The sequence below is a fragment of the Bombina bombina genome, chromosome 8, assembly GCF_027579735.1.
Source record: "Bombina bombina isolate aBomBom1 chromosome 8, aBomBom1.pri, whole genome shotgun sequence".
Taxonomy (NCBI): Eukaryota; Metazoa; Chordata; class Amphibia; order Anura; family Bombinatoridae; genus Bombina; species Bombina bombina.
This window is the reverse complement of record NC_069506.1, coordinates 17,878,102-17,894,623: the sequence shown is the minus strand read 5'-3', so window position 1 is coordinate 17,894,623 and position 16,522 is coordinate 17,878,102. Positions and strand designations below refer to the sequence as shown.

At 39.5% G+C, this 16,522-nt stretch overlaps 1 protein-coding gene across 1 annotated transcript in view; it reads left to right on the top strand.

The window, feature by feature from the left end:
• Window positions 1-11,340, top strand: part of TYROBP (transmembrane immune signaling adaptor TYROBP) — a 41,662-nt gene extending 30,322 nt beyond the window's left edge. Inside the window, exons 4-5 of the mRNA XM_053690152.1 lie at window positions 9,523-9,563; window positions 11,048-11,340. Coding sequence (XP_053546127.1) covers window positions 9,523-9,563; window positions 11,048-11,104 — 98 coding nt within the window. The 3' untranslated portion in view covers window positions 11,105-11,340. The remainder of the gene's footprint in view (window positions 1-9,522; window positions 9,564-11,047) is intronic.
• Window positions 11,341-16,522: the final 5,182 nt, after the last annotated feature.

Genomic DNA, 16,522 nt, shown 5'->3' with positions numbered 1-16,522 from the left:
AGAGGAGGGCTGGTTATAGGATCAGTGGTATCTGCATCAGTATAATAACACCCAGCACTATATAATGACACAGTAGTGACACTGGCACATGGGTATAGCCAGAGGAGGGCCGGTTATAGGATCAGTGGTATCTGCATCAGTATAATAACACCCAGCACTATATAATGACACAGTAGTGACACTGGCACATGGGTATAGCCAGAGGAGGGCTGGTTATAGGATCAGTGGTATCTGCATCAGTATAATAACACCCAGCACTATATAATGACACAGTAGTGACACTGGCACATGGGTATAGCCAGAGGAGGGCTGGTTATAGCGTCAGTGGTATCTGCATCAGTATAATAACACCCAGCACTATATAATGACACAGTAGTGACACTGGCACATGGGTATAGCCAGAGGAGGGCTGGTTATAGGATCAGTGGTATCTGCATCAGTATAATAACACCCAGCACTATATAATGACACAGTAGTGACACTGACACATGGGTATAGCCAGAGGAGGGCTGGTTATAGGATCAGTGGTATCTGCATCAGTATAATAACACCCAGCACTATATAATGACACAGTAGTGACACTGGCACATGGGTATAGCCAGAGGAGGGCTGGTTATAGGATCAGTGGTATCTGCATCAGTATAATAACACCCAGCACTATATAATGACACAGTAGTGACACTGGCACATGGGTATAGCCAGAGGAGGGCTGGTTATAGGATCAGTGGTATCTGCATCAGTATAATAACACCAAGCGCTATATAATGACACAGTAGTGACACTGGCACATGGGTATAGCCAGAGGAGGGCTGGTTATAGGGTCAGTGGTATCTGCATCAGTATAATAACACCCAGCACTATATAATGACACAGTAGTGACACTGGCACATGGGTATAGCCAGAGGAGGGATGGTTATAGGATCAGTGGTATCTGCATCAGTATAATAACACCCAGCACTATATAATGACACAGTAGTGACACTGGCACATGGGTATAGCCAGAGGAGGGCTGGTTATAGCGTCAGTGGTATCTGCATCAGTATAATAACACCCAGCACTATATAATGACACAGTAGTGACACTGGCACATGGGTATAGCCAGAGGAGGGCTGGTTATAGGGTCAGTGGTATCTGCATCAGTATAATAACACCCAGCACTATATAATGACACAGTAGTGACACTGACACAGGGGTATAGCCAGAGGAGGGCTGGTTATAGGATCAGTGGTATCTGCATCAGTATAATAACACCCAGCACTATATAATGACACAGTAGTGACACTGGCACATGGGTATAGCCAGAGGAGGGCTGGTTATAGGATCAGTGGTATCTGCATCAGTATAATAACACCCAGCACTATATAATGACACAGTAGTGACACAGACACATGGGTATAGCCAGAGGAGGGCTGGTTATAGGATCAGTGGTATCTGCATCAGTATAATAACACCCAGCACTATATAATGACACAGTAGTGACACTGGCTCATGGGTATAGCCAGACAAGGGCTGATTATAGGATCAGTGGTATCTGCATCAGTATAATAACACCCAGCACTATATAATGACACAGTAGTGACACTGACACATGGGTATAGCCAGAGGAGGGCTGGTTATAGGATCAGTGGTATCTGCATCAGTATAATAACACCCAGCACTATATAATGATACAGTAGTGACACTGGCACATGCGTATAGCCAGAGGAGGGCTGGTTATAGGGTCAGTGGTATCTGTATCAGTATAATAACACCAAGCTCTATATAATGACACAGTAGTGACACTTGCACATGGGTATAGCCAGAGGAGGGCTGGTTATAGGGTCAGTGGTATCTGCATCAGTATAATAGCACCCAGCACTATATAATGATACAGTAGTGACACTGGCACATGGGTATAGCCAGAGGAGGGCTGGTTATAGGATCAGTGGTATCTGCATCAGTATAATAACACCCAGCACTATATAATGACACAGTAGTGACACTGGCACATGGGTATAGCCAGAGGAGGGCTGGTTATAGGAGTAGTGGTATCTGCATCAGTATAATAACACCCAGCACTATATAATGACACAGTAGTGACACTGGCACATGGGTATAGCCAGAGGAGGGCTGGTTATAGGATCAGTGGTATCTGCATCAGTATAATAACACCCAGCACTATATAATGACACAGTAGTGACACTGGCACATGGGTATAGCCAGAGGAGGGCTGGTTATAGAATCAGTGGTATCTGCATCACTATAATAACACCCAGCGCTATATAATGACACAGTAGTGACACTGGCTCATGGGTATAGCGAGAGGAGGGCTGGTTATAGGATCAGTGGTATCTGCATCAGTATAATAACACCCAGCACTATATAATGATACAGTAGTGACACTGGCACATGGGTATAGCCAGAGGAGGGCTGGTTATAGGATCAGTGGTATCTGCATCAGTATAATAACACCCAGCACTATATAATGATACAGTAGTGACACTGGCACATGGGTATAGCCAGAGGAGGGCTGGTTATAGGATCAGTGGTATCTGCATCAGTATAATAACACCAAGCACTATATAATGACACAGTAGTGACACTGGCACATGGGTATAGCCAGAGGAGGGCTGGTTATAGGGTCAGTGGTATCTGCATCAGTATAATAGCACCCAGCACTATATAATGATACAGTAGTGACACTGGCACATGGGTATAGCCAGAGGTGGGCTGGTTATAGGATCAGTGGTATCTGCATCAGTATAATAACACCCAGCACTATATAATGACACAGTAGTGACACTGGCACATGGGTATAGCCAGAGGAGGGCTGGTTATAGGAGTAGTGGTATCTGCATCAGTATAATAACACCCAGCACTATATAATGACACAGTAGTGACACTGGCACATGGGTATAGCCAGAGGAGGGCTGGTTATAGGATCAGTGGTATCTGCATCAGTATAATAACACCCAGCACTATATAATGACACAGTAGTGACACTGGCACATGGGTATAGCCAGAGGAGGGCTGGTTATAGAATCAGTGGTATCTGCATCACTATAATAACACCCAGCGCTATATAATGACACAGTAGTGACACTGGCTCATGGGTATAGCGAGAGGAGGGCTGGTTATAGGATCAGTGGTATCTGCATCAGTATAATAACACCCAGCACTATATAATGATACAGTAGTGACACTGGCACATGGGTATAGCCAGAGGAGGGCTGGTTATAGGATCAGTGGTATCTGCATCAGTATAATAACACCCAGCACTATATAATGACACAGTAGTGACACTGGCACATGGGTATAGCCAGAGGAGGGCCGGTTATAGGATCAGTGGTATCTGCATCAGTATAATAACACCCAGCACTATATAATGACACAGTAGTGACACTGGCACATGGGTATAGCCAGAGGAGGGATGGTTATAGGATCAGTGGTATCTGCATCAGTATAATAACACCCAGCACTATATAATGACACAGTAGTGACACTGGCACATGGGTATAGCCAGAGGAGGGCTGGTTATAGCGTCAGTGGTATCTGCATCAGTATAATAACACCCAGCACTATATAATGACACAGTAGTGACACTGGCACATGGGTATAGCCAGAGGAGGGCTGGTTATAGGATCAGTGGTATCTGCATCAGTATAATAACACCCAGCACTATATAATGACACAGTAGTGACACTGACACATGGGTATAGCCAGAGGAGGGCTGGTTATAGGATCAGTGGTATCTGCATCAGTATAATAACACCCAGCACTATATAATGACACAGTAGTGACACTGGCACATGGGTATAGCCAGAGGAGGGCTGGTTATAGGATCAGTGGTATCTGCATCAGTATAATAACACCCAGCACTATATAATGACACAGTAGTGACACTGGCACATGGGTATAGCCAGAGGAGGGCTGGTTATAGGATCAGTGGTATCTGCATCAGTATAATAACACCAAGCGCTATATAATGACACAGTAGTGACACTGGCACATGGGTATAGCCAGAGGAGGGCTGGTTATAGGGTCAGTGGTATCTGCATCAGTATAATAACACCCAGCACTATATAATGACACAGTAGTGACACTGGCACATGGGTATAGCCAGAGGAGGGATGGTTATAGGATCAGTGGTATCTGCATCAGTATAATAACACCCAGCACTATATAATGACACAGTAGTGACACTGGCACATGGGTATAGCCAGAGGAGGGCTGGTTATAGCGTCAGTGGTATCTGCATCAGTATAATAACACCCAGCACTATATAATGACACAGTAGTGACACTGGCACATGGGTATAGCCAGAGGAGGGCTGGTTATAGGATCAGTGGTATCTGCATCAGTATAATAACACCCAGCACTATATAATGACACAGTAGTGACACTGACACATGGGTATAGCCAGAGGAGGGCTGGTTATAGGATCAGTGGTATCTGCATCAGTATAATAACACCCAGCACTATATAATGACACAGTAGTGACACTGGCACATGGGTATAGCCAGAGGAGGGCTGGTTATAGGATCAGTGGTATCTGCATCAGTATAATAACACCCAGCACTATATAATGACACAGTAGTGACACTGACACATGGGTATAGCCAGAGGAGGGCTGGTTATAGGATCAGTGGTATCTGCATCAGTATAATAACACCCAGCACTATATAATGACACAGTAGTGACACTGGCTCATGGGTATAGCCAGACAAGGGCTGATTATAGGATCAGTGGTATCTGCATCAGTATAATAACACCCAGCACTATATAATGACACAGTAGTGACACTGACACATGGGTATAGCCAGAGGAGGGCTGGTTATAGGATCAGTGGTATCTGCATCAGTATAATAACACCCAGCACTATATAATGATACAGTAGTGACACTGGCACATGGGTATAGCCAGAGGAGGGCTGGTTATAGGATCAGTGGTATCTGCATCAGTATAATAACACCAAGCACTATATAATGACACAGTAGTGACACTGGCACATGGGTATAGCCAGAGGAGGGCTGGTTATAGGGTCAGTGGTATCTGCATCAGTATAATAGCACCCAGCACTATATAATGATACAGTAGTGACACTGGCACATGGGTATAGCCAGAGGAGGGCTGGTTATAGGGTCAGTGGTATCTGCATCAGTATAATAACACCCAGCACTATATAATGACACAGTAGTGACACTGGCACATGGGTATAGCCAGAGGAGGGCTGGTTATAGGAGTTGTGGTATCTGCATCAGTATAATAACACCCAGCACTATATAATGACACAGTAGTGACACTGGCACATGGGTATAGCCAGAGGAGGGCTGGTTATAGGATCAGTGGTATCTGCATCAGTATAATAACACCCAGCACTATATAATGACACAGTAGTGACACTGGCACATGGGTATAGCCAGAGGAGGGCTGGTTATAGAATCAGTGGTATCTGCATCACTATAATAACACCCAGCGCTATATAATGACACAGTAGTGACACTGGCTCATGGGTATAGCGAGAGGAGGGCTGGTTATAGGATCAGTGGTATCTGCATCAGTATAATAACACCCAGCACTATATAATGATACAGTAGTGACACTGGCACATGGGTATAGCCAGAGGAGGGCTGGTTATAGGATCAGTGGTATCTGCATCAGTATAATAACACCCAGCACTATATAATGATACAGTAGTGACACTGGCACATGGGTATAGCCAGATGAGGGCTGGTTATAGGATCAGTGGTATCTGTATCAGTATAATAACACCAAGCTCTATATAATGACACAGTAGTGACACTTGCACATGGGTATAGCCAGAGGAGGGCTGGTTATAGGGTCAGTGGTATCTGCATCAGTATAATAGCACCCAGCACTATATAATGACACAGTAGTGACACTGGCACATGGGTATAGCCAGAGGAGGGCTGGTTATAGGATCAGTGGTATCTGCATCAGTATAATAACACCCAGCACTATATAATGACACAGTAGTGACACTGGCTCATGGGTATAGCCAGAGGAGGGCTGGTTATAGGAGTAGTGGTATCTGCATCAGTATAATAACACCCAGCACTATATAATGACACAGTAGTGACACTGGCACATGGGTATAGCCAGAGGAGGGCTGGTTATAGGATCAGTGGTATCTGCATCAGTATAATAACACCCAGCACTATATAATGACACAGTAGTGACACTGGCACATGGGTATAGCCAGAGGAGGGCTGGTTATAGAATCAGTGGTATCTGCATCACTATAATAACACCCAGCGCTATATAATGACACAGTAGTGACACTGGCTCATGGGTATAGCGAGAGGAGGGCTGGTTATAGGATCAGTGGTATCTGCATCAGTATAATAACACCCAGCACTATATAATGATACAGTAGTGACACTGGCACATGGGTATAGCCAGAGGAGGGCTGGTTATAGGATCAGTGGTATCTGCATCAGTATAATAACACCCAGCACTATATAATGACACAGTAGTGACACTGGCACATGGGTATAGCCAGAGGAGGGCCGGTTATAGGATCAGTGGTATCTGCATCAGTATAATAACACCCAGCACTATATAATGACACAGTAGTGACACTGGCACATGGGTATAGCCAGAGGAGGGCAGGTTATAGGATCAGTGGTATCTGCATCAGTATAATAACACCCAGCTCTATATAATGATACAGTAGTGACACTGGCACATGGGTATAGCCAGAGGAGGGCTGGTTATAGCCTAGGATCAGTGGTAGCTGCATCAGTATAATAACACCCAGCACTATATAATGACGCTGGCACATGGGTATAGCCAGAGGAGGGCTGGTTATAGGATCAGTGGTATCTGTATCAGTATAATAACACCCAGCACTATATAATGACACAGTAGTGACACTGGCACATGGGTATAGCCAGAGGAGGGCTGGTTATAGGATCAGTGGTATCTGCATCAGTATAATAACACCCAGCACTATATAATGACACAGTAGTGACACTGGCACATGGGTATAGCCAGAGGAGAGCTGGTTATAGGATCAGTGGTACCTGCATCAGTATAATAACACCCAGCGCTATATAATGACACAGTAGTGACACTGGCACATGGGTATAGCCAGAGGAGGGCTATGATCAGTGGTATCTGCATCAGTATAATAACACCCAGTACTATAAAAAAATTTTTTTAATTTCAAATGTACCTTGGTGTCCTTCACTAAGGTCTGTACTTTGGAAAATGTCCACAGCCTTTGTCTGCGCCTATCCCTGCCTAGGAGTGCATTTCTTTTTTAAAAATCTCCATGCACAAACAGGTTTTTCTTAAATGCTGCAACAGTCAGAAAGCATCTTTATAAGGAAAAGGACCAATGCTTTAAAACATTTGACAAAAATATCGATTGTTGGACACTTTTTGTCTAAAAATTACATATTTTGGGGGAAAAAATCTTCTTATCTTATATAATATTTGATGAATTAATGTTGCATCTGAAATTTAAACATTAACTTCTGTCCCATAGAATCATTTCAATATCAGACTAATGTTTGTCTTACCATCTCAAATGTCAAAATTCAAAGAAAATTGGAATGTTGTTTAAAATTGTATTCAAATTCTGAATTATGAAAGAAATATTTTGGGTTTCATGTCCCTTTAAAATATATAAATTAGTCAAATTTGAAATCAACATTGGTACATACAGTGGATATATTTGAAATTGGAGGTTTCTGAAATATTAACAATGTAAATATTAAACCTTTTCCATGTGTAATGTAACCTTCCAACAAACAAAAATCTAAAGAAAACAAACAGCTAATTATTAGGTACATTTTAAATAATTGCAATAAAAAAACAACCTGATTTCATAAGTCTTTCATGAGGGCTCTAGCTGTGTTCACAGTTAACCAATCACATTCTAGATCATTCCTATAGGTAAACAGCATACACCTGCCATCAAGTGATTCTGATTAAACCCAGATTAAGCTGTTGCTGTATGATTTGCTTGAATGTCTGGAGTTGCATAGGAGAAAGGTCAGATCATTTTTAAATGGAGTAATATCTGCAAATGAATGTGTATTGCAAAAATGTATTTAACTAGTGGTTACGTTCTTCTGCTGCCTGGAAATAACAGCAACAATTCTGTATACATTTGTCCCACCACAAGGCAAGGGAAGGTATGGATGGGTCACATATCCCAACTAAAGGACAAGGCATAATTCATTTGCACTAAATAATAATGTAAAACGTGGTGGAAAATCATCATACAAAGGCACTAACAACCTTACAATGTTGCTATCCTCCTAAACTTTTCTGCCCAAAGCACAGACTTAAATAAAATAGGAACCTGTGTCCAGTCAAATTTGAAACACACTACCTGCCAATTTCAAATTGAATATTTAAGTTTGATTAAACTTTTAAAATAAATAGTGAGAAAAGTCAAGCTGAAGCTATGCTGTGTGACAAAAGCCAAAAAAGACTTATAAAGAGAATAACTCTAAAATCCTAGTCGAAAAAGTTTACTAATGGATGGGAATGCCATTTTTGAGTGATTTTATAACATGTTTTTTTGAGTGAGATGGAAAATAGAATCAAAGAACACAGTTTCTGGTGGATTGGAATGATGTAAAATTTTAAAAAGACACCATAACATGAAACATAAAATTTGACAATAGATAAGAACTAAAAGGCCCATTAAATCTACCCATATTATATGTTACTTTTTTTCTTAGGATAGCCTTCTGCATGTCCCATCAAGTCTACACATAATAAGCAGCATATTTATCAAGCTCTGTACGGAGCTTGATGCCCCGTGTTTCCAGCGAGCCTGAACAGAAGTTATGAAGTAGCGGTCTAAAGACCACTGCTCCATAACCTGTCCGCCTGCTCTGAGGTGGTAGACAAAAATCGACAGAAATCAACCAGATCGAATACGATCTGGATGATTGACACCCCCTGCTAGCAGTCGATTTTCCGCGAATCTGCAGGGGGCGGCATTGCACCAGCAGTTCACAAGAACTGATGGTGCAATGATAAATGCAGAGAGCGTATGCTGTCGGCATTTATCGATGTACAGTGGACATGGTCCGCAATATCGTATTATGTCCGCTCGCACAATAATAATTAGGCCCCTAAATGTTACTTTTGTCTTAGGATACCTTAATACATGTCCCAGGCATTTTTTAATTCCTTTACAGTCTTTAGGGTAGATTTAACAACAGTCTAGCGGACATCATGTCCGCTCAACCTCGCTAAATGCCGACAGCATCTGCTGTTGGCATTTAACATTGCTCAAGCATTTCTGGTGAAATGCTTGTGCGATGCTGCCCCCTACTCACTGGCAGCCAATCGGACGCTAGCAGGGACCGACAATCATCCCGATTGTATCTTACGACTGCTGCTTCTTAAATACTGTTTCAGGTGGACCTGAAGCGATGGGACTCAGATGTTTATTCCAAGAATCCACCACCATCCCATAGCTCTTCTAATCCAATGGAATAGTAATGATTATGTTTTCCAATTAGGGGTCTTTCTAATTTTGTATTTTTTTTTCAGAAACTAAAAAAGTCAATGACTTAAAGGAACCTACTTATGAAGTAAGTAACAAACTAGAACTCACCTCCCCCCATTACCAGAACCTTCAGAGACTGTGAGGCCCATGCTGTTTGAGGGAGACTTATGGGCAGGCCTGATAGTGCTCTGTGGGGGGTTTAAATGGTATGAGGCATGGTTGGGTGGACTTGGGGCAGGTCATGTGTGGAGTCTGGGTAGTCCATGGTTTGGCTTTAGAACAAGAAATATTTTCTTTGAAATTATACTGAAACTTGGTACCAAAGTCAAAGTTTATTTTTCTAATGCAAAATGAGTCTCCCAGGTTTGGAGAGTGGAATAACCAGATTTGTTCCTTGTGTGTGTCTGAAGTTCTCCCTCAGGTCTCATTGTATTCTTAACGCATTTTACCACAGTTTTTATAATCTCAATATCACACACTAAGTGTGTCTCAGAACATGCTTATATTCCCCCTGCAAGATCCCAGAGAGCTTTATTGCTTTCTATTGGAGGCAGGATTTCCTGGTTTTAACACAGGACCGTTGGAATGATAATTTCACTACATGCCAGTGGGCTCTACAGCATTGTACCCTAATTCTGAAGGGCAGATCAAACATGTTTCCATTCTATCATATCTGTGACTACAAATGGCTTTAGATAAAGGTTATAGATATTAAAGGGACAGTCAACACCAGAATTTTTGTTGTTTAAAAATATAGATAATCCATTTATTAACTATTCCCCAGTTTTGCATAACCAACACTTTTATATTAATATAATGTTTACCTCTGTGATTACCTTGTATGTAAGCCTCTGCAAGCTGCCCCCTTATTTCAGTTCTTTTGACACACTTGCATTTTAGCCAATCAGTGCTTACTCCTAGGTAGCTTCACGTGCATGAGCTCAATGTTATCTATATGGCACACATGAACTAAAGCCCTCTAGTGGTGAAAAACTGCCAACATGTTTTCACATAAGAAGCGGCCTTCAAGGTCTAAGAAATTAGCATACGAGCCTACCTAGGTTTAGCTTTCAACTAAGAATACCAAGAGAACAAATCAAAATTGGTGATAAAAGTAAATTGGACTTGACTGTCCCTTTAACTGTTTGTATACTATTTAAATGTATTCACACACACACACATGTATATTATATTTATTGGAACAAAATACTGAATGGTTCACAATGTCTAAGTCAAATAGACTGACCCAGTGAATGCTAAAACATATATAAATAATAAAATATAGCTTTGATAATTTTCCACAATTCATATCAATAAATATTTTGACCAAAACATTTACCCTGAGTGCAGATTCATTTGCAACAGAATACATTACAAGTTTTCTGAAAAGTTATTTTTATGAGTGTGTCAACTTTTACATATATTATTTTATTATTATTTTATTATGTAAGTGAAAATGAAACTTTCATTATTCAGATAGAGAGCAAAATATTGACTTTAAATGTCCCTTTAAAAGTCTATTCTAAAAATACTAATTATATAGCTGATCCGTATTGTTTTCTTCCTCAGGAGCTCCAAGGACAAAGAACAGAGGTATACAATGACCTAAGTCGACCATACAACTGAATTGCTCTACAACCGAAGCAAAATTAGAGATCTCTAATTAAGTATCAGAATATTTTATATTTTCTCCTATAGATTGTGAGAAAAATAATACTAGAAGTAAAAACATGAGACAATAAAGAATAGGAGATAACATACAAATGCTAATTATTACATTGAAAGCTTCACTTAACCTATCTTGTTTTTATGTATTCTTGCATTGGTTTAACTATTTTGACTGATAAATTCACTCATTTGTATGTATTAGACTTTTATTTTATTTTCTGGTCTTAAATTATATTTTACTGATCACAGTAACAGATAAGGATATAATGCACTAAAGCAGCAGGAAATACTAGTAAGTTACTAAGTAGTAAAAGCTAATTTCCACAAAAACAGAACTTGTAAGATATATATATATATATATATATATATATATATATATATATATATATATATATATATATATATATATATATATATATATATATATATATAATGGTGAAAAAATGGGACCTCATTAGCTACCACTGCATATAATTAAGAATTTTTAAAAAATCTTAAATTGTGTGAGAATTTTTGTCATCGATTTGCATATAGCTATCTGATGGTGAGTTAGGCTTGGTAATTTTATTTGCTAGCCTGGAGAATACTGCTAGAATTTAAGATTTTTCTAAATATTTTTTAATTTAACCGATTAGCTAAATATAGTCTTCACGTTCATGTTACTTTAATGCATATATTTCACCCTGTTTTATTTACTTTTTTTTTCAAGTTCAGAATGTTTGTTTTAAATATCTATAACATTTTTCTTACTTGAGACAGATTGATTAATATTAGAAATGCATTTAAAAAAAAGTTGTGATCAATTTATTAATGCTTATAGTTACCACTGTTTTACTTTTTTCAAGTGCAACAACTTTGTTTTAAATATCTATTACATTTTTATCACATTTTATCAGCCAGATAGATTAATATTAGAAAACTATTTTTTAAAAAATGAAAAATTATTTTCATATAGAGGAAAATAATTTATTTATAAGTTGTGATCAATAGGTAACCTGAGAATTGTTTTTGTCTCTGCATTTTTAAAGTTAAAGGGTTACATGGACATTAAATTCTAAATAAATGCTGGGTGGAATGATGTATTTAAAGGAGATTCACCGGAGAATAATATGGAGATTTTATGTTTTAATTATATTAGTTGTTTGAATATTGAAAAATAAATGTAATGTTTTAGTGTCCATAAAGTTTTTGACACTGTAACCTAGGTTTCTTTTATATAATGTTCTCTGAAGCTAATCAGGAACAGCTGGAACAACTGCACTTTCAGTTCCAAAAGGGAATCGGAAATCCCACAATTTTCAGAATTAAATTACAGGAAAAGGGGACAAAATAAATGTGAAAATAAATCACAAATATTTTTTTTACAACACATAAATACAATTTTATATTACAATTTCAAAGGGTTTGATTTCCCTTTAATGGGACAGTTTACCCCAAAACATTATCTCCTTTAATTTGTTCCTAATGATCCATTTTACCTGCTGGCGAGTATTAAATTGTTTTAAAGTAGATCCTTAGCCTTTACATTGGTATTTGAAATAGCTGATTTAGCCTATAGTGTCCCTACCTATAATTTGGGTGACCATATTGCCGCTTTAAAAAGGGACACATGTGAAAAATACATATGTCAGGGCTATTTTCAGGGCTTTTTAAATAAATGTTTTGTATAAGAACCCTGTCATATGTATTTTTCATATGTGTCCCTTCTTAAAGCGGCAATATGGTCAGCCTACCTATAATGCAAGTTTATATACCTAGGTATAGGCTATTAATTAACTATGTAAACACAGCGGGCAGAATATATTATACTCACAGTGGGAGGTGGAAGAGATAATGCTCTAAAATGTTCATTTTTTCTTTCATGGTTCAGATAAAGCATGCAATTTTAAGCAACTTTCTAATTTACTCCTATTATCAATTTTTCTTTATTCTCTTGCTAACTTTATTTGAAAAGAAGGCATCTAAGCTTTTTTTTTGGTTCAGCCTCTAGACAGCAAGTTTTTATTGGTGGATGAATTTATCCACCAATCAGTAAGGACAACCCAGGTTGTTCACCAAAAATGGCATCTAAACTTACATTCTTGCATTTCAAATAAAGATACCAAGAGAATGAAGAAAATTTGATAATAGGAGTAAATTAGAAAGTTGCTTAAAATGTCATGCTCTATCTGAATCACGAAAGAAAAAATTTGGGTTCAGTGTCCCTTTAAATATGTTTTTGTGTGTTACTTTGTATTAGCTTGGCTGTGTGATAAAGGGATCTGTAAACCCTGAAGAGTTGATGATGGTTGCGATATAGCAGTGAAAATAATTGTACTGTTTGGATTAAAAAGAGAGGACATGATTTCATGGAGGTTTGTATCCTTTAGCAGAAATGTAAATATCTATAAATAAACACACTGAAAGCCTTTGGTTTTTTTTTAATGGAGAGTAAATGGTGTAATATATTACTGTATTAAAAAATAAACTTATTAAAAGTCCTCTAGTATGGATTTGGGAGAGTATGTTCCACTGAAAAATGATGCACAAGCAGTGGCATCACTAGGGTTGGTGTCACCCGGTGCGGTAAGTTATGGTGTCACCCCCCCCCCCAGAAAGCAGACACACACAAAAACACAGGCAAACACTCATACAAACACTCAGACACACTTAAAAACATACTGAGATGCACACACAAACACTCGGAAACACACTCAGACACACACACAAAAACACACACAAAAACACTGAGACACACACACAAAAAAACTCAGACACACACTTACAAAATATGTAAACTGCACTGCATTAATTATAAAGCGCATGCCTAGAGCTGCTCCCTGGCTCAGCAGATCATCAAATGAAAGATAAACAGAGCACTCTAAAAATAAATCACTGAAGAAAAGGTTTAGGCGCGCAAACTATTAAAATTCTGCTCTCTGACTCTGTTCCAAGTCTGTCAGTGCACAGCCCTGGGCCGCGTGCCTACCGCTTCTTATGGCCAATCACCTCTGCACTCTGCCCACCCCCAGACCCCTGCCCGCCCTCCTACCTGTTCAGTGTGCACTTAGTGTACCGTAACCGTACCGGTCTGGTGGGCATCATACGTGGCTCCTTCACTTTAAAGACAGTGTCAAACAGTCATGCGGTCAGGTGCCAGGCATCCCCTCATGATTTGCCAGTTCCCGTTTAGAGAGACAGCACAGCAGTGAGTGACTCCACTGCTCCACATGTCACTGAGCAGTGAGCACAGATAGGCAGGCAGGTTTAGGCTAGCAGCGCAACTTTGCAAGCCCCACGGCATGCCCACAACATTCATAGCGAAATTGGGCAGGGGAGAAGCAAAGTACAAACAAGCAAAAGCAGCCGGGAAAACTATTTGTTGAAATTGCAGCACTGGCTCAAGGGGCAAAAAAATTGTGTGTCTACAACTTCCCCAGTCCCACCAATGTTCACAAATGCCAGCCCCTCTAATAAAAAAAATCTATGCATCTCAACATTGTATTTCTTTGAATTTCAATAAAATAAAAAATAAAAAAAATATATATATATTTTTTTTTTTTTTGGTGTCACCCCCTGGAGGGTGTCACCCGGGTGCGGCCCGCCACCCCCGCCCCCCCTTAGTGACGCCACTGTGCACAAGACAGGCAACAGATACAGTTGTATGCATGTTGTAAATAGTTTGTGAATAATGCACTTTTTATGCTAGTTACATTGGAGAATAAACATATTTATACACATTTTCCAGCATTGTGTTTTCTTTAAAGTATTTATTTGTTTTTATTTGTTTTTTTCCTTTAATGTAACACATTTGGTGACCATGGTGTTTGTCTTGCAGATGAATGGCACTAATAATTATTGTTGGATACAAATGTAATAATTTACAAATGTGTGAAGCTATATTTTTTATGTTCTTATACTTTTATTAAACCAAAAAACATTTTTTAGGAATTGTTTAAAAAACGTTACCATTGAAGAAAGTGTACAATCAGCTGAAATGTGTACTCAAATCAGGACAAAATGGGACCTTAAAAGATCAAGGATGTTGAATTTCAAAACTCCAGATTTCCGAAAAAAGTATTTTTTGTAGACCACTTGTTCTATGCCGATTGGTTTTATAAAACAACAAATTTGAAATTTGATGTGGGCTAAAATGGGATGTATAAATAGATTCACTTTCAATTTGAAAACTTTAAAGACATATAGCCATGAATCAATTTTCACAGGAATTGTGATGGTTTGGAAAGGGAGCTTTAGTAGTTAGCAGATTTAATGGTCACAGATTCTACCCCCCCCCCCCCCACACACACACACAGGATTTAGAAAGCATAGGATTTTGATAGTGTATACTGGATATGGGAACTATAGTTTCCAATAAATCAGCAGATTTGATGAATCTATACAGTTGTACTATACGGCTTCCTGTACTGACCACATAGTGGAAGAATTTAGGAAACTAGCCTGGTGTTTTGTAAAATTATTCACCACAAAAAAATAAGTATTAAACAGATTAAAAAAAATTGACTATTCAACATCTGTCATTGGAAATCACCTTTGAAGAATGTTTTTGATAATATTAAGATTTACCCAAGATTTTCCTTTGTTTGAATGACTGTTTCTAAGATGCATAACTTTGCTAGATCGAGAGTCATGTACAACATTCTGAATTTGAAAAATACAGAAGTCTCATAAATTTACCCCTTTAGATGTTGCTCACATTTCAGCACTGTTAGAAGTTATTTTTGGGGCCAGTTGATCTAAAGGTCTCTGGGTAGATGAGATTATTTAACAATATTCACCAGAACTTCTATTTCCCTGGTGGAATGATCTGAAGCTACTTTTTACCCTGAAAACAGGGTGTCTCGCTAAAGGGCATATACAACAGGGTGTCTCGCTAAGGGGCGTATACAACAGGGTGTCTCGCTAAGGGGCATATACAACAGGGTGTCTCGCTAAGGGGCATATACAACAGGGTGTCTCGCTAAGGGGCGTATACAACAGGGTGTCTCGCTAAGGGGCATATACAACAGGGTGTCTCGCTAAGGGGCGTATACAACAGGGTGTCTCGCTAAGGGGCATATACAACAGGGTGTCTCGCTAAGGGGCGTATACAACAGGGTGTCTCGCTAAGGGGCATATACAACAGGGTGTCTCGCTAAGGGGCATATACAACAGGGTGTCTCGCTAAGGGGCATATACAACAGGGTGTCTCACTAAGGGGCATATACAACAGGGTGTCTCACTAAGGGGCATATACAACAGGGTGTCTCGCTAAGGGGCATATACAACAGGGTGTCTCGCTAAGGGGCGTATAAAACAGGGTGTCTCACTAAGGGGCATAAAACAGGGTGTCTCGCTAAGGGGCGTATACAACAGGGTGTCTAGCTAAGGGGCGTA